The 27965-nt window shown below is 38.8% G+C and overlaps 3 protein-coding genes across 3 annotated transcripts; 2 read left to right on the forward strand and 1 right to left on the reverse strand.

Annotated features, from left to right (window-relative positions):
- On the forward strand, window positions 1-12336 carry LOC121792338 (5'-3' exoribonuclease 4-like). The gene is made up of 23 exons (XM_042190243.1): window positions 1-237; window positions 322-641; window positions 1352-1454; window positions 1522-1598; window positions 1691-1882; window positions 2042-2161; window positions 2274-2336; window positions 2422-2562; window positions 2684-2848; window positions 3058-3135; window positions 3764-3850; window positions 4752-4832; window positions 5541-5636; window positions 6391-6461; window positions 6814-6942; window positions 7034-7110; window positions 7192-7232; window positions 7343-7417; window positions 8252-8391; window positions 8478-8582; window positions 8663-8738; window positions 10970-11052; window positions 11235-12336. Exons 2-23 carry the CDS (start codon window positions 435-437, stop codon window positions 11968-11970), a joined length of 2943 nt encoding a protein of 980 aa, XP_042046177.1. The 5' UTR covers window positions 1-237; window positions 322-434; the 3' UTR covers window positions 11971-12336.
- Window positions 12337-12465: 129 nt separating this feature from the next.
- Window positions 12466-18048, reverse strand: LOC121765104 (probable serine/threonine-protein phosphatase 2A regulatory subunit B'' subunit TON2). The gene is made up of 12 exons (XM_042161147.1): window positions 17772-18048; window positions 17595-17686; window positions 17450-17512; window positions 17192-17290; window positions 16371-16529; window positions 15436-15507; window positions 15205-15337; window positions 15053-15117; window positions 14661-14736; window positions 13917-14018; window positions 13151-13343; window positions 12466-12953 (listed from the first exon to the last, which is right to left on the reverse strand). Exons 1-12 carry the CDS (start codon window positions 17902-17904, stop codon window positions 12719-12721), a joined length of 1422 nt encoding a protein of 473 aa, XP_042017081.1. The 5' UTR covers window positions 17905-18048; the 3' UTR covers window positions 12466-12718.
- Window positions 18049-21741: 3693 nt separating this feature from the next.
- On the forward strand, window positions 21742-23404 carry LOC121765113 (E3 ubiquitin-protein ligase ATL6-like). Its single transcript, XM_042161154.1, has one exon. It carries the CDS (start codon window positions 21820-21822, stop codon window positions 23017-23019), a length of 1200 nt encoding a protein of 399 aa, XP_042017088.1. The 5' UTR covers window positions 21742-21819; the 3' UTR covers window positions 23020-23404.
- The last annotated feature ends 4561 nt before the right edge of the window (window positions 23405-27965 follow it).

Genomic DNA, 27965 nt, shown 5'->3' on the forward strand with positions numbered 1-27965 from the left:
TGACGCAACGATCTCAAATTTCCCTAAATCCAACGGTATACTAGTATAATTTCGACGCAGAAACAATTTCATCACAGTAAGTCACAGGCTCACAGCGGTGGTTATCGATCTGCTATCGAGAGTTAGGAGGAAGGGAAGGATAATTTGGGGGAGTTTGAAGTCAATGTCGAAGGGTGGATGCAAAGTCAAAACTTGATTTCGTTTCAAATACTCTAATTTTACAGAAGCAGCAGCTCGGTAGTAGATTGTAGAAGATACTACTAACTTTTTTTTTATAATTATTTTAGAGAGAGAATAGAATTCGCTCACGGTTTTTCGCAGAAGTGCATACATAGCTAGCAAAAACGCCCGAATTCACAAAATCAACAGCATCCGTCGGAGCTCAAGTTGAGCCGTTTTCGGTTGTGAAATCGAAATAAAATCTTTGCGAGGGAATGGGGGTTCCTGCTTTTTACCGGTGGCTGGCGGATCGGTACCCGCTGTGTATTGTGGATGTGGTGGAGGAAGAACCCGGGCAGGACGAGAGGGGTGTGCCCCGCCCTGTCGATGTTTCGAGGCCAAACCCTAATGGCATTGAGTTCGATAATATGTATTTGGATATGAATGGTATTATTCATCCTTGTTTCCACCCCGACGGCAAGGTAACTTTTTTGTTACCCCATTGGAATGTCATAGTTACAACGATTTGTTATATCTTTTGGTTTACTTAAATATATGAGATTATATCAATGGTTCCTATAGAATGTTTGGCTTTCAAAAGGTATAATCATGTGTGAATTGCAATATACAATGTGGCAGAGTAAAAGTTTTGTATGTTTCAGCTGCATCCTTTTCTAGCATGCCTGATTATGGCCTTAATACGAATTTCCGTATCCTGAGTAATTGATTATTTTGAACTAAGATTTATACAATGGTGTATGGTTAGATGAGTTCATGAATTAAAATGCTACACATCATAGTTGATTTCTGTGTCTTGATTTCTTCTCTAGAAATTGCTTTCTTTTATCAGAGTGAGGGTGGTAGAGATGATTTCATATGGCTAAGAGTGGCTGGTGGGCATGGTTCAAATATATTACCTCATTGACTATATATACATCATTTTCATAGTTAATAAATTTTACGTCTATGAATCTGAGCTGCTTGCATTACTTTTACGTGATGGTTTTGGCTTGTAATATGACAAGGCTGATTGAACAAACTATTCAACTCACATAAGAGTTATCATCCCAGAATGAAATTAAATAAGATGCATCCAGTGTAGCACTTTATTCTCACTCTACTGAGATTTCAAATACATTCTTCTTCGCCTTAAACATTGCAACAACATAATATTTGTTTTTTCTTAGTGCAGCCTGCACCTACCACTTATGCAGATGTATTTAAATCTATCTTTGATTACATTGACCATGTCGTGTCATTGGTTCGTCCAAGAAAGCTCCTTTATTTGGCAATTGGTAAGCCAATATAGTAAGATCTCTACTGCAGATCAAACATAGTACCAATGTTCTTTCCTTTCTACAGATGGTGTGGCTCCCAGGGCTAAAATGAACCAGCAAAGGTCTCGTCGTTTCAGGGCTGCTAAGGATGCTGCAGCAGCTGTACGTATCCTGATCTGAAAGTAGTGCGCATAAGTAACTTTGATGTTCATATTAGAAACGCAACACTCTTCATACCCTATTTCTCATACCAGGAAGCTGAAGAAGAAAATTTGAGGAAAGAGTTTGAACTTGAGGGGGAAAAACTATTGCCAAAAGGAAAGACTGAAACATCTGATTCAAATGTTATCACCCCTGGCACCCCATTTATGGCAGTGCTCTCTGTAGCACTTCAATATTATGTGCAGTCAAGGTTGAACCGCATTCCCGGATGGCACTTTCTCAAGGTTTCTAACTATCTTACAGGACTTCCTGGCTCTATCCCAAGATGAGATAAATCCTTCTTGTGGAGCGATTCTTTCTACTATTTGTTTTGGACTATATATTTTGCTTTCGGGATATTGTGTCTCTCTTTATTTATTTGCAAGGCATTGGTATTTTTGAAGGTTATTCTTTCTGACGCAAATGTTCCTGGTGAGGGCGAGCACAAAATTATGTCTTATATTCGTTTACAACGCAATATTCCTGGTTTTGATCCAAACACCAGGCATTGTCTATATGGCTTGGTGAGCGTTGAGAACCATTAGCTTATTCTTTATTGTTTTCTCTTTTTCTTCTAGCCGTTATGTTTGTTTTGCATTTTGACGAGAAACATTCATTAAAATATCTTTTAAGTAGGATGCTGACCTGATCATGCTCTCACTAGCTACTCATGAAGTTCACTTTTCAATACTGAGAGAGGTTCGTTGCTAGTGTATCTAAACTGAATGAACAGTTCTCTTTTCTATTAAAAAAGCTATATTTACCCTTTTTCCTTATGTTGCAGGTGATTACTCTTCCTGGGCACCAGGAAAAATGCTTCCTCTGTGGCCAAGCAGGCCATCTGGCAGCTGAATGTCGTGGGGGATCCAACGGTGATAGTACAAAGAATGCAGATGACACTCCCATTCATAAGAAGAAGTATCAGGTTACATAATTGAAGGCTTAGTCAAGCTCTTTTTTCCTGTTGTGACTATTGTCTCATTGTTCCTCCATGTTTGATCTCTGTAGTTGATTCTTATTGTGATAATTCTACATTTTGTTGCCAGTTTCTCAACATCTGGGTTTTGCGAGAATACTTGGGATATGAGCTGAATATTCCAAATCCTCCATTTGAAATTGATTTCGAGAGGCTGGTGGATGATTTTGTGTTTTTATGCTTTTTTGTCGGCAATGACTTTCTTCCTCACATGCCCACGTTGGAAATTAGAGAGGTATATACGTATTGAATCTGATGAATTTTTTGCTCTCCTCTGGTTATCAAGCTTGTCAACTACCTATTTTATTTACTCAGGCATGAACTGCAGATCCAAGCAAAAATGCTCTGCTACATATTACTATATCATAATCTAACCTACACATGATTTAGTAATCAATTACTCTTTCCCTCAAGTTTTTTGCTTGTTTACTTTTCAATCTGTAGGGCGCCATAAATTTGCTCATGTTTGTATATAAAAGGGAATTCACTGCAATGGGCGGTTATCTTACAGATGCTGGTGAGGTAATCTTAATGCCTTCTAGGCTTTTAGCACCATTTAAGCATTTTGCAGTAAGACATGCATTTCTAGTATATGTGCATTCAGTGCTAGTGAACTATATATACGGCTGTTTCAAAAGATGTAATTTTCCTGTATATGTGTACAAATTTGCATCAATGCTTGACTACACAACCCCTCTAGCTCTCCACCTTCAAATGGGTCAATGCTTCCACCTGCCCTCTTTGACCCAATGTACACCACCTACTTTGCCATGTATTAATGTCCTTGTGATGGATTATTATATATTTCATCATTGACTTCTTTTGTGTATAACTTTCGGACTTGGGTGTTCACTGTATTGTTTTATTTTACTCCCTCCGTCCCCAAACAATAGTATACTTTTTTTATTTTGGTCTGTCCCACAAAATTAGTCCACTTCTATTTTTGGCAAGTTTTTCTCTCTTATGAAGTTTGGCCCATTCTCTACTAACAATACTCCAATCACCTTTTCTTTTTATCCCTCTCTCCTACTTTACCAATTTCGCATTAAAACCTGATGTTCCCAAAGTCCCTAATTTTAGGGGACCGTGGGGAGTATATAATAAGGTCTGGACCTTTCTCATTGCTCCTGGTGTGGATCTAAAATTTCAGGTTTTCTTGGACCGGGTTGAAACTTTTGTTCAGGCAGTTGCGGTGCATGAAGATCAAATTTTTAAAAAAAGAACCCGTATACAGCAGGTAATTAGTTCATTTTTTCTTGCCCTGACCTTTTGCATGCTCTTTAACATTATCAGCCTTATACAGAGTCAATAGTTGAATGCATTTTGATTTTACAGCATCAATCTTTATGTGAGTTTAACTGGATGAGAAATTTTGTATCAACATTTGTTCAATACACTACTGGATATTGTATTTTAAGGATACTCTTGCATTTTTTTTTGTTATTCTTGTGCTTAAACATATAGTCTCCTTATGCATGCCTTACGTTTCTGGTGAGAATTAACCTATTTCAGTTAAATGGGTATTTCAAAATTCATTTTCTTGGTTGGTGCACTTGTACAGTTTATTTATTGTGTTGAACAGCTTTAAAAACATTATTTGAAGTCTCAGTAAGATTACCTTATTTTCCCCTGTATAATCCCAAGATTAGGTAAAAATATGAGATATTTGGAACTGGTATACAGTCATGAGACTTGTGACTATATAATGACAATACAGTTTCAAAGATATCAGTTTATTGGGGGGGGGGGTGCTTGGATGTTTTAAGTGGTATGCATCAGTTTCTTAGTGTAAATATGAGAACTCTGGAACTCTATAACATTGCTTGTTGGTGTTGCTGACTTCTCAGAGTGAGCAGTATCTTAATGATGTCCTATATGATTTTGATAAGCTAACACTTTAATTAATGCATGCATATGGTAGATATTTGTTCTCCTTTTCCTAATTGCAAGATGATATCCATCTTTGAGTGTCATCATAAGTTTTCCATGAATAAAAAATGCCTCTTACTTTCTTTTTTGATATCAGTTTTCTCATATCTATTTGGTTTGTAAAGCTAATAAGGTGTTTTTTCTTGTTAATTTTGGGCCCATTCCAATTACTGAGATATGAAGCATTGGCATTTCCCTTGTTTTATCAGGCATATGAGAATAATGAAGAGATGAAGCAAAGAGCAAGGGGGCAGGCTAGTCAAATTCCTAATGCTTCAGCAGGGGATAAGGTACTTCCTCTCTTCAGAGTATTCGCTTGAACTTGATATCCTATTTCAGTTAATGACTGGCGAGTTGAGCTGGTAATATCAGAATACAGCATACTTTAAAACCTGGTTGGTCTTGGTAACTAGTCTGATTTAATTGTCGGCTGTTGTTGTCCCCCCTCTCTCTCGTGTTGAATGTCAAATTACCATTTCCAGTAACTAGCTAAATGTTATGCGCACTGCACATGAATGCATGAACTTAATAATATGCACTTATATGTTTCAAATATAGATAAATCTCATCACAAATTTTAAGAGTTGGAGGTACAAGATGGCTCTTATCTTAGTATTTAGTCAGATGCAAAATTATTTGTATCAAAATATAGACCCTTTGGTTAATATGGATAATGGAGTTGGATAGCATTAGTAAAACAATTACTGTGGTATGGAACATTGTACTATTATTTATCATACTTGTAATGTGGCAGCTTATTTGGACTTCAAATATGATTTTCTCCCGATTTATTGAAAACAGTGATGATAAGTGTGTAGTTTGGTAATGGCGCAGTTACCTTTTGTGATTTTCTCAATTATTATTCTATTTGCTATCATGCGTTTTCTGCTGGTGTCTAGAAAATCAAAACATTCTCTTTGGTGTTGATCCATCCTTTTAAAATGCATCAAGGTAGTGGCTTTATATCAATAACATGGTGACTTTTTCTCCCTTATCAGGTGAAGTTAGGGGAACATGGATATAAAGAAAGGTATTATTCTGAGAAATTTGGTACATCTGATCCGCAGAAGATTGATGAAATACGAACAGATGTGGTAAGTATACCCATCATGTTCTGTGTTAGTATTTTGTAATAGCTTCTGTGTTGTGGTTACTTTTTTCTCTATATAGCTACCAGAAGTTTTTATTTAAATATTGCAGTAAGCATCAATTGCTCCATGGACAACTTTACAGTAGGCTTTCTACCAACTTGTTAGCTCTATATATAACTTCCTTATCAGCGTGGACAAGCTATTATAATCCTTATTCTGTATAATATGTGTTTGGTATATTTGATGTGTTGTAACTTGTAATTACCTTTTACTACCAAAATGTACTGTGTTTCCCTTGCCGAAGCTATTTCCCATTGCATCTTTTCTGCAATAAGTTCATGGTCTTACCTAATGAAAGTTTAATTCATACTTATTCAGTTATTATATGCAGCTCGAATACAAAATTTCACAAACTGAAATAAATTACTGTCCTTTTATGGTCTTTATTAAGACATTTTATTTGCCACTTTTTGAGTTTAAGTAAAATACCACTACATTTTGATTTAAATTATTGCATTTCTTTTATTTTCATATTTTCTTCCTTACAGTTTTCAGAAATATTTCTTTTCTTATTCTCCTTTAAATATTGACAAGAAAAACATAAAATCATCTAATCCAATGGAGAAGTGGGAGTTAGATCGGTTGCAATTTGTTTAGGAGGTTAAATTTTTCAGCAACAACCTTACTTATTCTTAGGTGCATTTATATATCTCAAACATATTTTCGAATGTAAATCTGACTTTTTTTCTTCTTCCAGGTTTTGAAGTTTGTGGAAGGGCTGTGTTGGGTTTGCCGCTATTATTACCAAGGTGTCTGCTCATGGCAGTGGTGTGTACTTTTGTCACCCTTTCACAATTGTACAATTGTTGTTATCTTTATTCTTGCTGATAGTGGTGCATGTGCATCGTGATCTACATATGGTAGTGAAGATAATTACAAACTACAAGGGTACAGACTCATGCTTCGGTTTGGTAATAATTGATGAAGCCATATAAGCCATTTTAATGCAACTTTGCACTTTCTGGTCTTTTATTAATTCTTAGCTGGAATACTGTGTTAATCTATATGCTGATGAACATGAAGGTTTTAATGTCATATACTTGCATCCCAAAGTAACTAACAGTTGTATTTTTTCCTCCCGAATCATGCACACTTTGACCATTTGATGTTTTTTCTCCAGGTACTATCCATACCATTATGCTCCATTTGCATCTGATCTTAAAGGCTTAGCTGATTTAGAAATCACTTTCTTCCCAGGGGAGCCTTTTAAACCCTTTGATCAGTTGTTGGGAACCCTACCAGCTGCAAGGTATTCCTCCTTTTCTACAGTGTGATGATCCATTAATTTTCCTCACTTGTTTCATTTGTTGTGTTTCTTCGATGTTGTGTCCTGTGCACAGTTCTACCGCTCTCCCTGAAAGATACAGAACGTTGATGACTGATCCTGCATCACCTATTGTTGATTTCTATCCAAATGGTAGTCATTTGTTCGTTGCAGACTGTCTCTTTTATTATATGTATTTACTTACCATACTTTTGTTTTTATTCTTGTGACCAGATTTTGAAATCGACATGAACGGAAAACGCTTTGCTTGGCAGGTACTCTATTTCATAATTCATATGGTTATATATTATTTGCTTTGGTGACCAGTTGTATCCGGTCTCAGGGTTTTGCCAAAATTAATGTTTTTCATTTGCCAAAATCTCAGGGTGTTGCCAAATTACCTTTCATTGATGAGAAGAAATTGCTTGCTGAGACCAAGAAGCTCGAGGAAACTTTAACGGTCTGTAAGATTTGCACCCATCGGGTCTCTAATAACTAACTAGTATGAACTGAAAAGAAACAACTATTATGCTTAAATATAATTAATTTTAAAACTGAAAAGCAAGAGATTTTCTATGCTTGCTATCTTTGTGGAGATCTTGCATAAATAGTCTGTGAGTTAGACCAAAATATGTCTCTGCAAACAATAAATTGGCTTCATTTAATCTCTCAATAGAGGGGCTGAGCTGATGTTTTTGCTGTTAGCTACAGCTTCAATATAATAGCAGGTGGCTGGCCCTATAATCATACTTCTTATATTCTACAAAAACATGATAAGTACTCCCCCGGTAATACCCAGGGAGTGTTAACTTTACCTGATATATCAAGTTTTGGGAGGAAATCTGTTCCATTTCTTCTGTTCAGTGAGCAAGATATGTATCTCACTGGCCCTAGATATGAGTAGTGGCCCTCACTGTTCACTCCATATATGCCCAGTAATTAATCATCCAAAAAAGGTCGGTTTTATATCTGATGGGCCAAATTTACTGTATGATTTGTAGCAAATTGACAACTTTACACACACAGAAAGAGGAATCATTATTTTCAAATCTGGGGCAATTCATACTCACCGAACATTGTATATGATTCTTTAATTGTGGGCCATCCACTACCCAAATCTGTTCTAGTTTTTAATATTGAGCTTCCCAAATCAGACTAAGTGAACACGACCTGAGCGTCAATTAAGGATACTGTTAATCCATTATAGCTGGAGCGACTGAAGTATGCAATGTGTATAAAGATGCCATACAATAGCTAGAAAAAGAAATGCTGAGCCATCTTTTGTTTTCCTCAGGAGGAAGAGCAGTTTCGGAATAGTGTCATGTTCGATTTGTTGTATGTTCATCCTCGTCACCCTTTGGCAGCTCAAATAACCATATACTATCGTCTTTCTGGAATTGAAAAATCCCCATGGCCTATTGATGCAGTTGCAAGGTTAGGCTCTATCTATTATGATGAAATTTTATCTTATACATCAGTTTCTACAATGTGAATCCTTTTCCATTGTCTGGATGTCTCAGTGCTGGAATGAACGGATTTTTGTGGTTAACTAAAAGGAATGGCTTGAAAAAGGTTATCCCTTCACCTGTCTGCAGTTTGGAAGATATCACAAACGATCAAGCCCTGTAAGTAATATGTGACCTTCAACCCAAATTGCATATTACTGAAACCAGAAACTGAATGAGCTATTCTATTTTTTTTCCAGAAATATCACATATCTTAATCCAGCACCTCATGCTCACATTCCAAAACCTCCTGCAGGTGTTAATATGCCTGTAAAGGTATGTTCCTCAGCTTTTTTTTGGGCCACTTCTCTTGGTCATTGATGCATAGGAGTAATCTTATTATTAAATTTTGCTGAGAGCTCCAATTTTGTTTTAAAGAAGATTGGGAACAGTATTTTGTTTTATTTCAAACAAAAGGTTGACAGTACAATTGGAACAAATGAGCAACACAGTTGAATTAAATTGAGAAGATGCGATCACACACCTTGAGTTTTTGTTGCATTTCCTTGATATATGATAGAAGCTCACCTGAAGGTCTTTGAATACTCCATCCGTCCCTGAAAATTTGTCACATTTCATTTTCTGCACTCGTTTTAGAAAAATGATACTCCCCCCGTCCCTAATAATTCGTCACCATTCGACTCGGCACGGGTTTTTTTTAGAAATGTAATAGAAAGTGTGTTGAAAAAGTTGATGGTATGTGTGTCCTACTTTTATATACTCCCTCCGTCCCAGCCTAATTGAGACGTATTCCTTTTTGGTACGTCCAACCTAAGTGAGACGTTTCCTTTTTTTTGGCAACAATCAACTCACTCCTCTCCTATTTTATCCTCTTACCTCTCTTACTTTATCCTCTCTCTTACTTTATTTCCTCTTTTTCTTTCTTACTTTATCCTCTTTCTTACTTTTTTTTCTCTTTCTCTTTCTTACTTTATCTTCTCTCTTACTTTTTCCTCTCTTTCTCCTTCTTACTTTACTCTCTATCTTACTTTACTATTAATAATTTAATTCACTAAACACCACTACCTAAATTCTTGTGCCAAAATAGAAATGTCTAGCTTAGGCCGGGACGGAGGGAGTATTAGTTTTATAATAAAATGTGAGTATGAATGGGTTAGTGGAATGTGGGGTCCACTGCCAAAAATGGTAAAAGTGAAAGGTGACAAATTTTTAGGGACGGACGGAAGTGGAAATAGGTTACAAATTTTCAGGGACGGAGGGAGTATTAAATAGCTAAAGTGAAGAAAAAGTAAAGTAAAAGAGAGAATAAAGTAGATGAGAGTCTTTTCTACATTATTCTCTCTCTTACTTTATATTATCTTCACTTTAACTATATATTATCATTTTTCCAAAACGAGTGCAGAAAATGAAATGTAACAAATTTTCAAGGACAGAGGGAGTATTACATTAGAAGTAGTTACAGAAATTTTTTTATCCCTTATCACGATAGGAACTCTTCAAAATTTTGACTGGAAAATTGTGAATGAATAGTTAACTTGGAGTTGAACTGCTGAATAAAGTTTGGACTGGCCTTTCACTGTAACCTTATTCATGTGTTTGAAAGATCGGATATTTGGTTCTGTCAAATGTATATTGTCTTTTGTTTATGAGTAGTTTTTGAAAGAAAGTGGAAAACATGGCAGATAATATGGTTAATAGGAAAAGAAGCAATGTTTCATAGATAATACGAGTAGCATTTATACTACAAGACTGAAGGACCTAGAAGCTTAGCAAACCCTAGATGCTAACTGACAGATTCATGCTACACCAGCTCAACAGCGTAGCCAACAGAAAAGAGAATATGCTCAAAGGCTTGATGCGTGCTCCTGCGATCACCCTTTATCCAAGCCTTCTTTTGATCTCGTAACAACTTTTTTCCACATAGCTTTGGATAGTGGTTTTGGGACCACTTCATCTTGTTTGTTGACAGCTGGATTGTTCAGTTTAGTCTCAATCTTCTGAACTGAATTAGCTCAATCATTTCCACATGCACGTCGTTGCTTAGGGCCAACAAGTTTACAGTTCTATCGAGTTGCTCTTGAGTTTGACAAGCCAAAGTTTGTGTTACCATTGTGCAACCATCGTCTATCATGCCAAATGTTGATGACCATGTTCCTTCTTTCAGTTTTTTGTATTTATATACTCCCTCCGTCCCAAGGTAGTTGAGTCGTATTCCTCTTTGATTTGTCCCAAGGTAGTTGAGTCATTTCCTTTTTTTGGTAAAAACTTTTATTCCCTCTCTTACTTTACTCTCTCTTCATCTCTCTTAGTTTACTCTCTTCACTTTAACCTTTAACAAATCAATTTCTTAAAACACGTGCCCAAAAGAATTGCCCCAACTACCTTGGGACGAGAGAGTATATTTTTCTTGGCAGATAGGTATGAGTTGGTCAATGATGATTTTAGATAGCATATAGCTGATTTTGAGTTCTCTACTCAATATATATACTGGCACATATACTTTCTATCTTTTCCACGATGTAACCAATTGTATATTTTAACTGCAGATAGTGAAATCTTTTGACATAAAACCAGCCCCAGTATTATGGCATGAAGACAATGGTGGAAGGCACCATCTAGGCAAAGAAAGGTACTAATTTTACACATGATATTCAGTTGCAGTCAGTGGTTTAAGGCCGTTCTTTGCTTTGAGCTTTAAATTAGTGAACCTTATTTCAAAATGGTCTTTTGGATATAAGGAAAGTAGAGTCTGGATATGTGATTGGTTTAGTTCCCTTATCATGCTTCTCTTGTATTGTATATGTTCCACAGACCACAGGTTTCCGGGGCAATATCTGGTCCTATTTTAGGAGAAGCTGCTCATCGTCTGGTTCACAATACGTTGAACATAAAGTCGGACCGTATGAATTCTCGCAATTTTCATGGGAATCAGGTTGCCAACAGGATGAGGCCAGCTGGACCGCCTGGGTATGAAATGGGAGTTTCAGAGATCCAAAATTCTCAGAATCGCCATGCTTCTTATAGGCCAAGAGCAGTCGTGCCTTCTGGGTATGGTCGATATGGTAACAACGAACAGGGATATTATAACAACTCAAACTCTTTTAGTGTCCAACACAGCCCTCACACTCCGATGGGAAGTGCTCGATACATTGGCCCCCCAGATAATTTGCAAATCAACAGGCCGATTTACAATGCTCAAGATAGATATACATATCAGGAACAGCATCATGTTCTGAGAGGCGGCATGTCTGCATTAACTATTGATGGTGGTTCTTCCAAAGGCAGGTCACTTGCTGGATCTTCTCCAAGGCCGTCAAATTCTGTTCAGATATCACAGACCACTGCTCAACTCCCACAGCAGAGAGGTCCGCTTCCATCTCCGCCTCCTAAATGGATCAGTAAACATCCAGCCGAGGCTACAGAAATGTATTATAAGCAACAGAGTTCAGTAGCAGCTGGGCAAGGGGGACCAGTGAAGCTGGCTAGCCGCTATCAGGTAAAAAATAAGACGGTGCAGAACGGCGTTGATCCACAACTCCGGCAGTGATCTCCAGGATGTTGTATACTGAATATGATGGATGCTAATGCGATCTATTTTAATCTCTTAAAGCAATGCACCTTGAATTCAATTGGAGGTGCATATATGTTGTTCCTTTTGTTTTGAAAATTTCAAAGTAAATTATTATAGCCTTCAATTAAGATTAGAACACAGGTTTAGTGTAGCCTTCTTCTCCTTAATGGATGCCACTGCCATGTTGTGGTAAAGGGTATTTTAATTTCCTTTCATATTTTTCCTCTTATTCCTTTTTAGTCTGAATGTAGGCAGGAAAGAATGTTATTCCAATTAAACTACACATTCACTGTTTGTAAAACAACGTTCTTGCGTACTCCTATGTAATCATTTTCATTCTAATCTTGCAAATTGTGATTTAGAGAATATTCTATTAAGTTCTTGGTAAAAAGTTAGTCCTAGAAAAATATGGATATGCACTTATTGAGAGAGCGAACGTTGTGACTGCAAATAATTAAAAAGATATCAGAGTTCAAAAAGCAAACATATATTCTGTTAATAAAATCCAGTTAGCTCGACAAGCGACATAACAATTACATGATGGTTCTACACATATAATTCTCAACACTAGGTCTTTTAAGCCTAGCTCATAAATCCACAACTTTCCTACAGGCTATGACACGTTAAACAAACAGAGTGAGACTACACATTCTTGATAAATCACAGCTTATCTGCAACATGTGTTGTTACTACAAAGTGGCTCTGAAGACTACGAAGCCTATTGTTACTCTTCGGGTTCTTCCTCTTCCTGGAGAAGATTTTCTCTGTTGTCATGTGCCCAGAATCCGCGCACATCAATAAGCATGCTTGCAACTGTGCCACCCTGCTTGCAAGCGAGTAGATCGGCTAGTGTAATTCTCAACGGGTCAGCTGGTTTTACCATATCCCAGATTTCATCCCTCACATCCTCGATACAAAGTTCATAGTTGCCACCTTCAATCCATTTCTGGTGAACATCCCTGTTCCACAATCAGGAAGATTTTAGTATCATAACGAAATAAGTTATCGGGGAAGATCTGAAGCTCGGTCTGCATGTCTGTCAACTTGAGACTTGAATACTTGATGATAGTGCTCAAGAGCTACATGCAGGAACTCCAGCAGCAACAAATATATTCTGAACACTTCAGCAACAAAATCAATTACATTAAAACCACACCTGAATAATGTGTGGATATCAGCCGTTGTAAGGAATCCCCTCCCATTTAGATCAATGCATCTCAACAAATATGTTAATCCTTCTGAAGTATCTTTATTCTCCAAAGCCAGAACAAAGTCGAGAAAACTCTCAAAATCCATCTCGCGAGCATTACCATTACCGTTCTTTCCACGCCGGACATGCTCATCAAACACTGATAAGAAAATGATAACATTAATTGAAGCTGGCTACCAAAAGAAATAATACAAAGTATGGCAAACAAATTTAACTAGCATGGTTGGTTAACTAGCATTCATACCCCAGGTTTTAGCAATGTTAAAAGTAGGGGTATTGGAGATCATATAATGGTAATAAATTTTACAATATGGAGTTTCAGTTTTGTTTAAAAGCAGCTTTTGAGATATCATCTCCAAAGTGGGCATTGAAAATTTTAAGGCTTCTGATTTTAATGGGAGCCAGGGTTAGAGGATTGCATTTATTACGGTAAGAAATATCCATCATAAAGGTTTAACCAATTGAGAGTCATTTCATACGTGGCATATTGCCTTCACGAAACCAAAATGGTTCCTATAAAGAGCAAGCTTGAATTGTAACAAATTAACAATGATGCTAACTAAAGAACATGTGTTGGTGTTGAAAAATATGAGAAATTGAATTTTATTCCAGATAAATGAAGAGAACGTATAATTGGCTGGGGTTGGTCAGATTTATCAATTGAAAGAGGTATTTTTTATGTTATTCCCCCGAGGATACAGTTGGTTCCTACCTCTCTCAATGAATATATCTGTCAATGTCCCATCTGCATAATCTCGAAGTTCCTGTTTGCTCAGTGATCCACTCATATCTTTATCCAGAGCGAGGAACATATCTGCAAGGACCAACCCTAGCAATTAGGAGTAATAATCTAATAAAAACAAACATCTGAAATAGGCCATAAAAACTATTCAAGGAATCAAAGCAAATTTCCCAACTCCAGAAAGAGGCAGTAAGAGTAGTAAAAAATTGTGCAGTCAGACGAAAAGATTCTGGAGTAAAGAGAAGAGTAACCATGGAAAATTTCAATCCGCTGAAGGTAAGCACTTGAATTAACTTAATCAAATTTTTTAGAAAATATTACTCTACATACGTCAAAACTTTCATAAACATAGTGTTCAAGAAGTTACTGAAATTTATACATAACTCAGACAGAAAGTACACAACACCACCTTAAATATAGTTTGTATAAAGTTAACTAGTATTTAGATTTAAACCGATCTATTGAATGTTAATTGGAACCTTAGGATTGAAATAGAATCTCTTGTCGAAATGTGAAAAGACATGGTACAAGAGCATATACTTATATATGTAAACATGAAGAATACTCAAATGAGGAAAAACACATTGTTGAAATAAGTTAACTATTATAGTTTAAAACCGATCTATTGACTGTTAATTCAACCTTATGATTGAAACAGAATCTCTTGTAGAAATATGACATTTCTTAAATAAAAACTAAGATCAAAGAACAAACCACATATGCGTTGAGCAGATGTCAATGAGAACCAGTTTTCAGCCTGTTCAGTATCCGTCGCTTCTTCCTCACTTTCCTGGTGTACATACAAGATAAAAATAATGCCATATGCAAAATATACAGGGGAAGAAAAAATGAGCAACAAATGGCCTAACGATGCTCCTGCTTTTTAATGCAAGAAAGTTGAAAAGGTCCAAAGATAGTATGTCTAAATGCTGGAGGTGAATCCCGCATGAATTACCTCCTTTTAAGTCAGATTTTTTAGACTAACTTACTAATGAATTCAGGCCTTAAAAAACAAGATCAAAATGGAATAATTTGAACTACGATACATTACAGAGGCATTTGATTCATCAGGTATTGAATTGATTTCAAAAAATACTAAAAGTTACCTGATGTAGTTCCATTAGCTCTTGAAGGCAATTACTAAGCAGGACTTTCTTTATGCATGCCTTTCCTGACATTACCAATAAGTATACATGCACAATGCATATTAGACAGGCACAACTTTAGAAGTGAGCCAACTAGTAGAACTGAAGCCAACCTCGTTTATGAGGATCACAGAAGAAGAAGAATTTGTGGGCAGCTATGCGACAATACATCTGCACAAAACCATCAGGCATATCCCTCAACTGCGCCAAGTTGGGAATAAGACCTCCTATGTAATTTTCCATTTCCTGTGTTCATAGAGAAAAGGGGAAGTTAGCACATCTGAGTTTGTAATCAACAGCAAATTCCAATCAAATCAAAGCTTCAAAAAGAACAATAAACATACGTGAGGCTGAAGAAAGCCATCTGAATCCTCATCAAGCTCACTCATATCAATTCTGGCTTGAGTGAGAGAAACCTGGACATTAAGAGATCAAGCATTATTTCATGACTGAGAATCTTTTTGAATCCAAGCAACTCATGACATGGCCTCATTCTTTTATTATACACACTGCAGTTTCTGACCAATTTCTTACTGAAAAGAACTCTCAACTGAAAGGCATCCATAATAACAGTTCAAGTTTATACTGTAAATAGGGATAGAACAAGTGGAAGGGGAGTATTATATATGAGACTTCTAAATGGCAAAATAGAAAGAACTATGTGCATTAGGTTATTAAAGACCAATCAATTATTACAAAGCTTCAAGTTTCTATTTGAAGTTGTCAATAGGCATAATATAAAGAATGCTAGTTACTGATTTGTTATTTTCGTATAACTGTTAAGGAAACCCAGGTCATCTCACCTTCACACATCTCTTTGAATGACCAGATAAGATCACCTTAATGCATTTTGATATATTTTGTTAAAGCACCATAAACCCAAAAATGCATATTAGGAGAATACATTGTCAAACTTTTAAATGATCCAAAAGAAGTTCTACTCAATAAAAAAACAACATTGGTATTAAACTTTTCTCAGAAACTTAACTATCCGTCATCTTTAACATAATTGTAGCTCATAAGGTGCAGGGAAAAGTAAGCTACAGAAACAACTGCCAAACTTTTTTTATTTAGAAAGTACTCCTATAAATGTGAAGATGTTTTAGCAACCCTTATTGAATTGTTGATTCATTTTCACGCAATTGGTTGTATTTTCTTATCAAGGTAAATAGAACCAGTAAAACAAAAAAGATACAGGTTAATATACTAAACATCTAGGTGAGATTGGGAGGGCAGTACAGTTAATTTTTGCAGAAACCAAAGGAGCATAAGCTTTTACCGTGCGCATCACATAGAGGTAGAAAGGGAGGATGGATATTCGCCCAGATTCATCTTTCTCAAACTTCATGAAATTTGAGGGGCTAAAAAAGCGCCGACATTTAAGGCCTATCTGCTCTGTACACACGGAGGCAATGTGGCAGAAGTCTTCATAATTCATCTAAACAATTACAAGAGCCATATATCAGTCACCTTGTTACAACTTACAACCAATCATACAAGCATCAGAAATCTGATGGAGTGAATCAAAGACAATTCATATATAACGAAACAAATTGACGAAAACCCCCTGAGTGAAGCCAGGCATACAAAAACTAAAAAAGAAGTTGAGAATAGCTGCAAATACATATCAACAATGCATATACATGCCAAAATAACGTCACCTACAAACAAAATATAGTTAGAACAATAGAACAGGGCCATAGACACTATAAAACGAAAAAAAAGATCAATTCAACATAAGCAGTTAGGCAAGATCTATACCATGTGGACCTCATATTACTGACTTGACTACTATCTGATGATTCAAGTTCCACAAAATTGGCATTTATGTGACCAAATTCCGTAACCGTCTGTTATTTCAGAGAACAACAATCAATAGACAAGCACTAATACATCATAAGAATCTATTTGACATACTGCAACCACCAACAATTCTTTCACTACCTACACAAACATTTTAAGTGTCTATCATAATGTATGTCTGGTGCATAACTTTGTGCAGCAAAGGCTGCAAGAATAAAGCTTTGGTACTCCAAATATACCATAATAGAAACATTTACAAACACTCTAAGGAAGAAATGCGAGTAAATAATCAGTAACCTTTTCAGCTCCAGTGGCATCGTCGATTACACAATTTTCTCTCAGGCAAACCCACATAGCATCCAGGTCATCGGCATTCAGCAAAAGATCAGATTGTTTCTGATTAGAGGAAAGAAAGAATTCTAGTTATACATCAAAAATAAAGTCAAGCAACCTATAATAGGAAAAACAACTGATCATCAGCTGTACTCTTACATGCTAACATACTGAAAGAAAATCAGATAAACAAATAGCAAAACACAAAATCATACCAAATACCTTGAGAAAACGATACTTGGCCAGCCTCTGGACTCTATGACTGATGGAACCTTCTTCGGGTTTCTGAACTCCGAAAGGAAAAATACAATCAAAACAACATAACGCCTAATTTATATACTACTATTTTCTTTTTATCTAAAAAAACCTTCTTGTAGAAGCTCGGAATGGTGCCAGCTTCAGCGCTCTTTTGTTGCTTTGCTTTGAATATGTCAAGCAAAATTCTTTTGGTCTCTAGTTCTGAATAAAGCAAGTAGCAATTCCACATTGTCAGTCTAGGTCGAAAATATGGAGGAAAACAAAGCAATTGTTAGCAGATACGCACCCATGAGGGCTTCGGATCCGAGACCGGCGCCGGATCCGATGAAGCGGCGGAGATTACGAACCCAGAGCATTGAAGACGCCGCGGGAATCTTCCGCTGCGTCGATGCCTCGCCATCGCTGGACCCACTATACATTTTCGCCTGATTGCTGAAAGCCCTCTCTTTGTGTGCTCCCAATCTTACCTCACCAGCAATGTCTGCTAAACAATTTGTTGCAATTGTGGTTAATTTTGCAAACTTCTAACATTATTCAGGGATATACTGCAATTACCACTCTTTTTGGGACCTTTATCTATTATACTAGTACCAAAAATCTAATCCAACTTATTTTACACCTTCATCCTACATTGCTAAAAAAAATTAATTTTTCTTCCTAAAATAAAATCAAATCCTCTATAATAGAAACTCTTTCTTTTCGATCCGTCCTTTAAATATAGAAATTTTCTATTTTAGAATATTTCTTTTTCTCTAATAAGACAGGATTCACTTTTTTTTTCTATTTCTCTTACTTTATCAATTTTATATTAAAATTAATGTCATTTTAATAATTTCTATTTTTAGGGGATGGATGGAACAGTATTATAAACGTTTCTTGCTTGCAAAAAAAAATACACTTATTTTATCTAACGAGACCCACTTATTTATCTACAAGACATATCAGCCATTTTATGTGAGCTTTACCGTACATTGCCGCATAAAATGAATTTGGTCATAAGTAATTATTTTTATTTCTTTTGTTTAATGGTTTAATATGTAAAACTCGTTTTAATTAATGAGGTACTTCAAAATTACTTTTAAGGACATTCGAAAAGGTTATATAGAAGACTATTTTTGTGCGATATGGTGACTAATCTTTTTTTTAATCATCTTAAATTTTGTATGGGTAACCATTATTTTACGTGTATAAACATAATCTGAAATGAACGATGATCTGTTGACACAGTTGCAAATTTGCAAGATTCTTCCTCACACATTTAAATGCAAATGACATGCGGAGCTGAGACGCGACGTGAAATGGGCCAAATAAAATACATTTTGCAATATGATATTGATTGGAGAGCCAAATTAAGTTTGAGATGGGATGTGAAATGGTATTATACATATTTGAACATATAAATAATAAGACAAATTATATGTGCAGCTGATAAGTGAAGTTTCTAATAATACAGCCCACTTGAATCGAACTTACTAATAATATGCGCAACCTCGAAAGTTCCACATATCCCAATTTCTTTTCGAAATTTCTAAATAGAATAAAGCTATTCGCGACTTTGCAGTATCTAATTTGTTTCAAACATTCAAATGTTGCGTATAATGTTTGATGTCTCTCCCGTTATATGAGTTATAATATTGCTTTATTTATTATTTTTTTTATTAATTTTGAAGTTATATTCTCTCCGTCTCTAGTTCCCATCAAACTTTTTTTATAGTTCTTATGCAATGCTATTTTATGCGTAAAGTAAATTAATAATAACATATGAAAAATAACAAAGAGATGAGAGAATATAACTTTAGAAACACTTTCGGAAATAGTACCAGTTTTAAAGTGTGTGCTTGAAAAATAAAATAAAAGTGGAAGTGTGTGTAAAAATAAAAGTAAAGCACCATATACTTTTATAGTCCATTTGAGGTACTTATGAATATATTCTTCTATCAAATCTTCTCTAGGATAATGTTTATCAATAGCATAACAAAAATGTAAGATTTTATAATGTCGAAACGTAAGAGCATTAGCAATGGGGCGCCCTAAGGCGCGCCACGTCAGCAGTTTTATCCTCCTACCTCCCCACCTGCAGTGGGGCGCCCTAAGGCGCGCTCTGCCCTATGGCGCGTCACATCATCATTTTATTGTTTTGTTTAATTAATTTAATTGTTTTCAAATAACAAGTAACGAGTAAATAAAAACGGTCTAAATAACAAACGGCGAAGTTTTAATAAAAAAAAGTTACATCATTGAACTAATATAAAAAAAAAACTAAGTCAGACCAATTCCCAACTTCCGACGCAGCTCATTGAGTAACGCCCGGAGATATTCGGCTTCGTCGGGGTCGGTACACTTCTTGAGGGCCCTGTGCGTCAGCAACATCGTCCTTGCCATCGGCGCTGTTGCTAACGACTCAAACGCGGTGGCCGTCTGGGTCGGGAGCTCTACCGGGACCGGAGCTTGGGTTGCAGCGGTCGACGATGAGGTCGCGGTCGCCTTCCCCTTGGCCTTCGCAGCCTTGACGCCGGGAGGACGCCGGAAGGACACCGGTGTGCCGGAACTCCCTTCATCCACGTACGTCCGGTTGAGGTCAACCGGGTGACTGCCGCTGCTCGTGTAGTCACCAACTTCGGTGACCTTCGTCCTCTTCGGCGCACCAGTGTGCATAATTCTACCTTGGAACTTCTGCTTCTCCCTCAAGAGCGCCCAGATGGCCTCGTGCTTGAAATCACCGAACATCGACCGGTACGACAACATCGCTTTAGTGCGCACGTCGCTCGCGCTCTCGCCGCTCACCTGTGACCGCGTGAACTTCTCGAACTCCGCCGTGTACAAGTTCACTTGCTTCTTGACTTGATTCCAGTGCTTGCGGAGTTGTTCACGCTTGCGCTTGTACGCGGTCGGCGGCTTGACCGAATTGTAGAGGTCCGCGATGCGTTCCCAGTACGTGATCTGTCGCTGGTTGTTCGCGAATATCGGATCTTCCGATATATCTACCCAACACCGGGTTAAAGTGAGAGTTTCGTCGTCGTTGTAGTTCGTACGGCCGGGGGCGTACTCATCGCAATCACCGGGAGGCGGCAACTTCTGCGCCCGCTGCCGGTTCCGCTTCTTTCTGGCTGAGGCGGAAGCGGTCGCGGCGGGGTCGGGATCGGCCGCTGCGGTTGGGCGGTGCGGAGACGGCTCCATGTCAGACAACCCATATGATTCTGTACTAAAATCGGGATCGTAATGGATGTTGGTGTCGAACGAACGATAATCGCCGGGTTCTGTACCCGGTCAATGCGCCCCTGCGCTAAACGTAGGACTATTGGGGCTTGAATCCATTTCGTAGTAATTATGTAAATGTAAGTTTCGAAAATGAAATCGCGTGAAATGAAAATGTTACAAATGAATGGTATTTATAAAAAAATTTAACCGCGTGCCATCGTCCGCGGTCGATCGTCTGCGACCTCCACAATGAGGTGGACGATGGCCATCGTCCGCGACAGCCGCAATGGGGCGGACGATGGCGCGAACGATGGCCATCGTCCGCGCTATCCTCCGCGACCGAAGTATAGGGCGCGACTATCGTCCGCGACCTATGGCGCGCACCCGCAATGGGTGCGGACGATGCGCGCCATCGGGCGTGCCATCGTCCGCCCATTGCGAATGCTCTAAGCGACTAACTTATAAGTTATAACATGTACTCCTATAAGATTTATTGTTATTTTCTAATCAATTAGATGTTATCTTTATAGTTTGCCGAGATATAATATTTCAACATTTTATTCTTTACCCATATAATGGAGTAGTATTTATAGGTCATATGACTATACAATACCTATAATAAAAGTTGAAACTGATGGAGTCGACTGTCGACCCTAGGTCGCACAATGGCTACGGTCCCAAGTCAATTCTATAATTTTAGATAATAGCATAACACTTTAAATATAATTATGAAAAAATAAAAAACATTACGACATAGATATTTTATCAAAACTCCTTTTTAAATTACGAGATCGTTAATTTGTAGGAGTATATATTAGGATGTTCGCAGCAAGAGAGGCACAATTAGTGTTGACCAGAAAGTCACGAAAATAAAATTAAAAAAAATGTTGGTCAAGTGTGAATTGTATGATGGGGAAATGCCGTTGGAAGGTTCCAATATAGACTAAAGTCTAAAAGGATGTAAAAATCATAATTACATCGATCAACAAATTAAATTGAATAAGATTAAAATAATATAATTAAATCATTATCATAACCTAAAAGTAACATTTCCTGCTTCATTTCCTTCCATTCCAGTCTCTCTCTAGAATAAATTCAGCAGCAATCATTCACATCACCAAAATGGTGCAGTATATATGTATTTCCACACATATCTATCTACAAAAACTTTAATCACAATGAAATCCACCTACAGCAAACGCCATGGCACCATCTCCCTCCTCTTCTTCTTCCTCGTTCTCTCCCTTTCGCCGGCGGCAGCCCAACCAAGCCCCAATCCAGACAACATGTACGCGCGCTTCAGCCCCCCCATGGCCGTCATCATCGCCGTCCTCGTCGCCGCCCTCTTCTTCATGGGCTTCTTCTCCATCTACATCCGCCACTGCTACGACGCCTCCGCCGGCTCTAACGTCGGAGCCGCCCTCCGCCGCGGCAGCCTCTCCCTGCACGCCCGCCGCACCGCCGCGCGCGGCCTCGACGCGTCGGCGATCGAGGCGCTCCCGACCTTCTCCTACTCCGAGGTGAAGGACCACAAGATCGGCAAGGGCGCGCTCGAGTGCGCCGTCTGCCTCAACGAGTTCGAAGACGACGAAACGCTGCGTTTGCTCCCCAAATGCGACCACGTCTTCCACCCCGACTGCATCGACGCCTGGCTCGCCTCCCACACCACCTGCCCGGTCTGCCGGGCCAATCTCGCCCAGCAGACCGGTCCTGACCCGGTCCAACCGGAGGAGACCGATCCTCCGGTTGAGGGTGATCAGTCCAGAGACGAAGAGATTGTAATCCAAGTGGACGAAGATGATCATCCGCAGCCCTCCGAGAGTTTCGAAACACCGAACCGGCCGGCAAGGTCGTGGTCGATTCGGAGGCCGAAGATGCTCGGGTTTGGTAAGTTCCGGTCACACTCGACGGGGCATTCGCTGGTCCAACCGGGCGATAATCTGGACCGGTTTACACTGAGGTTGCCCGAGGGAGTGAGGAAGGAGGTGATGGACCGGGCAATGCTGAACCGGACTAGAAGCCTCACGGCGGGGCTACAAAGGGAAGGTAGTTCGAGGAAAGGATACCGGACCGGGGGAGAAGAGGGGAGCAGCCGGGCTGGGCGGTTGTATAAGCGGCTCGAGCTGCCCGGTCGGGGAGCCAACTCGGACCGGTGGGTGTTTTTCACGAGAGGGATATCGTTCCGATCGCCAAGGGTGGTGGCGGACGGCGGCGAAGGGTCCAGCTCAAAGAGGAGCGGGGGGAAGACGCCGGTGAAGATGCCGTCGTTCAAGTGCTTGGAACCTAAGACGGACGGAGATGAAAACCGGCCGTTTTCGGAGCCGGCGCGGGTTTAGGGGTGTTGGTTAGTCAAAATTGGCGGAAAGGTATATGATGGGAAGGCAGTTGGAAGAGAGGGCTAGGTTCGGTGGGGTAGGAAAAAGTCTAATTTGGCTATTTTCTTATTGGAATCGGATTCTAGATTAACTGTGCTTTTTTTTTGGTACTATGATTTTCTTATTTGGCTCTATTCTTCTCTTTTAATTGCCTATATATCTGTTTGTTGTTCATTGATTTGTGGTACAGTATCATTTTTGGGTAAGCTTGAGGATGAGAAATGGAAGTCAGTGCTGTAAATTATTTTATGACTTTTCGGAATGTTATGTACCGTTTGTAGAATAAGAAACAGTTAGTTATTGAATTTTATATGCTCTTTGGGAGCTAATTAAGATTCTAAAGGTATTTTTGGGTCGTTACTGTTTGATTTTAACCCACATGAGAAGATACGTGGCTAGTTATATTATATACACAAGAAATGGTTTACCTAACTTTGAAAATCAATATTTTCTATCCACTACAAAAATTTGATAGTCAATGGTATGAATTTTAATAGTACTATAAAATTATTGAAGTACGAGCAAGAAAAAGATGTTAAAATATTTTTTTATATTCTTTTGTTGACGTTTCTAATATAGTTGGAGTATTGTTAATGAAGAGTGTGATAGTAGATAAATTTTTTTTATCAAAATGGTATTGAAGACAACATTAGTTTCAATATATTGTAGATATCCCAACAAAAGCATTATGTAAATGTTAAAACATTAAATATTTAAAAATTATGTAACGATAGTTTGCCCGTCAGTATTAACAAACATCACTAGTACATGAGATCTTTAGATTAGTCCGGTCACAAAATTATAAGTTGTGAGGTTATTGTGATTGGTGTGAGAGAGATAGAGGATCGACAAGTTAGTTACCACAATTTTCATCCTCGTAAATAAAATCAATTGTTACAAGAGGTGGTGGAGTAGGATAATTTCGTTTCTCAAAAATCATAGCTTTAAATTACCAATATATTAGGCCAAATATTCAAAGCATGTGTATATATAGTAACATATCATTTACGAGTAGGTATTACAAAATAAACATCACAAGTTCAATGTGAAGTCAAATTAATTAATTAGAAAATTTTGGTTTGAAAAAAACCTTTGTTTTTTTTGGGGGCTTTCATACTGAAAACGGAAAATTGGTTACGCCAGCATTAATCGTTGTCATACTGTAGAAATAAAATAAAATAATTTTCGTTCAAAGAAAAAATAGAAGAAATTTTCGCAGGGGTTGAACATTAAGTGTCCACTATAGGGGGCGGACAGCCCCTCCCACCGCCGCCCCCGAATCGAACCGCTGCGCCGCCGCGTCAGCCGCGGCTATAGCAATAGACAGCCGCGGCTATAGCCCCACTCCTTCTCTCTCCAGCCACCCTCAGCCGCGTCCTCGCCCCGCTCGCGGCGATTCCGCGTCCGCCGCCCATCCCCCCACCCGCCGCGTCCACCCCCGCGGCGGATACCCCCTCCACTATAATAGCCGCGCCTACCGCCCCGCTCGCGGCTATAGCCACGTCCACCTTATAGTGGACGCTTAGTGAATGACATTAATAAGTGGTTAGTTTTTAATTAGGGGAGTTTGAGTTGAGTGGATGGCTTTACATTGGGTTGCCCATAATCCAAAGTCAAATCACCTGTCCTTGTCATAAATGGGAACGCAATTTGTTCTACGAATTAAAAAATACTTACTCCATAGTCTCGAAAACGAGTTGCAGCCACATGCTTTCTTTCTTTTTTTTCCTTCAAACATTTATCCTACTTTTCTTATTTGTCAATTCTTTTCTTATCACAAACTTAAAAATGTCTTATAAAACGTCATGGAACCTTTTATCAAAATATCAGTACAAATTAAAAACTGGGGAATTTCAAAGATTAAAACATAATTGATAGAATTGCTGGAAATTGAGATTAATTTGAAACCAATCAATTGTAGTAGTCAAAAGTCAAAGTCAAAATCTTTGAAATCACTTCAGCTTCCGAATATCCCAATTAAATGTGCAACCCATGCATCAAGTCATGAATGAGTTCCATTGCTCAAATCATGAAGCCATCTTGCTCAAACAGTTTTGTTAGCTACGTCTTTCACTTCTGTTTCGCTAACATGGAGAAGATTCGTGAAGGTGTGGAGGAAGAGCCCTACTAAGAGATTGCTTGAGCCTAAAATAGTGTCAAGAGGAATAAGCAGAATTTCTAGGCCTGCACACCTCAAAACTGCAACCAATAACTTTAGTTCATGTAATGTGGAGTGTACTAGCTACTTACTCACACTTTCAATCATATGCTACATCTTTATTTTTAGAAAAAAAGGTTATCTCTCACGTTATGACATTTTTTATGAGACGAGGGACGTATATAATAGTGCCACATAAATAATAACTCAACTATAAATCTTTACGTTGTTGCGTTAAATAAAAGTTTTCCTTAGGAAATAGATCTATTATTAGAGAGAGTTTTTCTTTTCATTATAAAAGAAGGAATCACGTGACTCGCAAACATGTCTTTAAGAGAAACATGGAAAGATCTTGCGTCTTTTGAAAGATACATATGGGAAACACGTTAGAAGAACAAAAGTATTAAGTTGCGCAAGCGGTTGGAGGCGCGATTTATCGTCTTCAATTGCCCACACCCAACAGTGTGTTGGTTTCTGGATTACAAGATAGCAAATCCGGGCGTAATACAACCCAAAAGAAGGAATACAGAAGGAAGAACTGAACTGAAATTACAACTTAAAAATGAAGCAACTAAACCAGTATGGTATGATAGCCGAGTCGAGGAGGCCTCTTCCCGCAAGACGAGATACGCCCCGGTAGTGCTCTCGGTTTGGCGTGTCGTCCCCAAAGGTAAAACGGCTACGTCTCTTTTGATGCAGCACCGCAATCAGCAGAGCTCCGGCGAACGGGATGGAGGAGAGGGCAGAGCTTTCGACAGAAAAACAATGCAGAGAGGGAGAGAGCTTATGATGCTGAGAATGCTTGTGAATAATGTTATACTAATGCAGTGGAATGGCTAGCCTATTTATAGGCCAAGCCACCATGCAGGGTCAACCAAGCCATGAAGGCTCATCATGGCAGATTCGTAACCGCCGGCGGTTACGAGCGTGTGGCAGGAGTGTGCCTTTCGCGTGTGGAGCGTGTGGATTTCTTATGTGGCAGCCGTGACTGTGATCGGGATCGGGATCGGGCCCAGGCTCGGGCTCGGGCCGGAGGCCCGCGGCCCGCGGCCGCGGCCGCGACCACGACCACGACCACGGCCACGGGCATGGGCAGGAGGGCGGGCGGCGGCGGCGGCGCGCGCGTGTGGGCTCTTTCACCCATCTTGGTCCACTATAATTATTAAGTAACATAAAGTCACTTAATTTATACACATTAAAAGATGTGTTAATCCTCCAATGTGGGATAATTAACACTAGTTAATTATTCCCTAAGCTCCAATTCCAAGCTTTAATTAAAAACTAATTATGCCCAACTTTAATCCACTATTTCTCACTCACCGGAAATCGGATTTGAGAAAGTGAATATACTACATTTATCTACGTAAAATGTAGATCGACGCTATGTCATTTAATTTCACAAAATTAAATGTCTCGTCACATTTATTATTTGGTCAAAATCCATTGACCGGGCATATTTAATCCATGATTTTTACAATCCCCCACATGAGTGGAAATAGCCAAATGCATATGCATGCAGACACAAGCTCAACCCTCGAGAGGTATATAAGCATAAGGATAGGTAGTTGTTGGCCTTGAACCTTCCATAGTCGACACCATCGGATACACAGGCGGCTTAGTAGCGCGATGCTAATCCCCCACGGCGTGCACCGAGACAATGGTGTTAACGCTTAAACACCTCAACCTCATCCGTTCTCACGTTTTGTGTCCATTGCGGTCTTGGACACCACTTTGGATTCATAAGTGTGTTTTATGAAGCGACCACACTTCACACTTACATAGGTGATTCTTAGTCAAGTACCTTGCCATACTTGGTCTCTTTGAGAACTCCATCTCTTTGAGATCCTTAAGAACCATTAAAAGTCATAGACTTAGCCTTTACCACTAGGCAAGTTCTCTAACACTCTATTGCTCTCTAGGGAATAGATATAGTTGAGTGTTTCTCATGAACTCTCATAGCTTAGTTGTCCCTTTGAACCAAGTTCTTGGGATCTCCAGTCATCATGGTTGGGTTACCACTATAATAGTTCTTTAGTTTGTGGATATCAAACCCATTCCCTCTAGCAACTTGTTCATTTGATCACGGTTTAACCCTTTGGTTAGCGGATCCGCTAGATTATCTATTGACTTCACATAGTCAATTGTAATCACCCATGTTGTGATCAAATGTCTCACGGTGTTATGTCGTCGACGTATATGTCGAGACTTACCATTATAGAAGCCATTGTTTGCCCTTCCAATAGCTGCTTGGCTATCGCAGTGGATCAGCACTGGTGGCACTGGCTTAGACCAACATAGAATATCTTCAAGGAAGTTCTTAAGCCACTCGGCTTCCTCACCCGCCTTATCTAAGGCAATGAACTCCGATTCCATTGTTGATCGGGCTATACATGTCTGTTTTGTGGATTTCCACGATACAGCACCACCCCCAATAGTAAAGACGTATCCACTTGTTGAAAGTGAGTCTCTATTATCGGATATCCAATTGGCATCACAGTACCCTTCAAGTACCGGGGGGTATCTCGAGAAGTGTAGCCCAAGATTTTGAGTATGTTTTAAATATCTCAAAACCCTCACAAGAGCTCTCCAATGCTCTTTCTTGGATTGCTCGTGTAACGACTCAACTTGTTCACGGCACAAGCAATGTCAGGTCGAGTGCAATTAGTCAAGTACATAATGCATCCGATCACCCGTGCATACTCTTCTTGAGCAACAGGCTCGCCTTTGTTCTTGCTCAAGTGAACGTCGA

The sequence above is a fragment of the Salvia splendens genome, chromosome 2, assembly GCF_004379255.2.
Source record: "Salvia splendens isolate huo1 chromosome 2, SspV2, whole genome shotgun sequence".
In the NCBI taxonomy this organism is placed as follows: Eukaryota; Viridiplantae; Streptophyta; class Magnoliopsida; order Lamiales; family Lamiaceae; genus Salvia; species Salvia splendens.

Coding starts and splice junctions, on each gene's coding strand:
- LOC121765113 (XM_042161154.1), top strand. CDS start 21,820: ATGTATTTCCACACATATCTATCTACAAAAACTTTAATCACAATGAAA.
- LOC121765104 (XM_042161147.1), bottom strand. CDS start 17,904: ATGTATAGTGGGTCCAGCGATGGCGAGGCATCGACGCAGCGGAAGATT. Junction 15,118..15,204: donor CTGTGATCCTCATAAACGAG/GTTGGCTTCAGT, acceptor TGGTAATGTCAG/GAAAGGCATGCATAAAGAAA. Junction 14,019..14,660: donor ATCTGCTCAACGCATATGTG/GTTTGTTCTTTG, acceptor TGGTCCTTGCAG/ATATGTTCCTCGCTCTGGAT.
- LOC121792338 (XM_042190243.1), top strand. CDS start 435: ATGGGGGTTCCTGCTTTTTACCGGTGGCTGGCGGATCGGTACCCGCTG. Junction 1,599..1,690: donor CTAAGGATGCTGCAGCAGCT/GTACGTATCCTG, acceptor TTCTCATACCAG/GAAGCTGAAGAAGAAAATTT. Junction 8,392..8,477: donor CCTATTGATGCAGTTGCAAG/GTTAGGCTCTAT, acceptor TGGATGTCTCAG/TGCTGGAATGAACGGATTTT.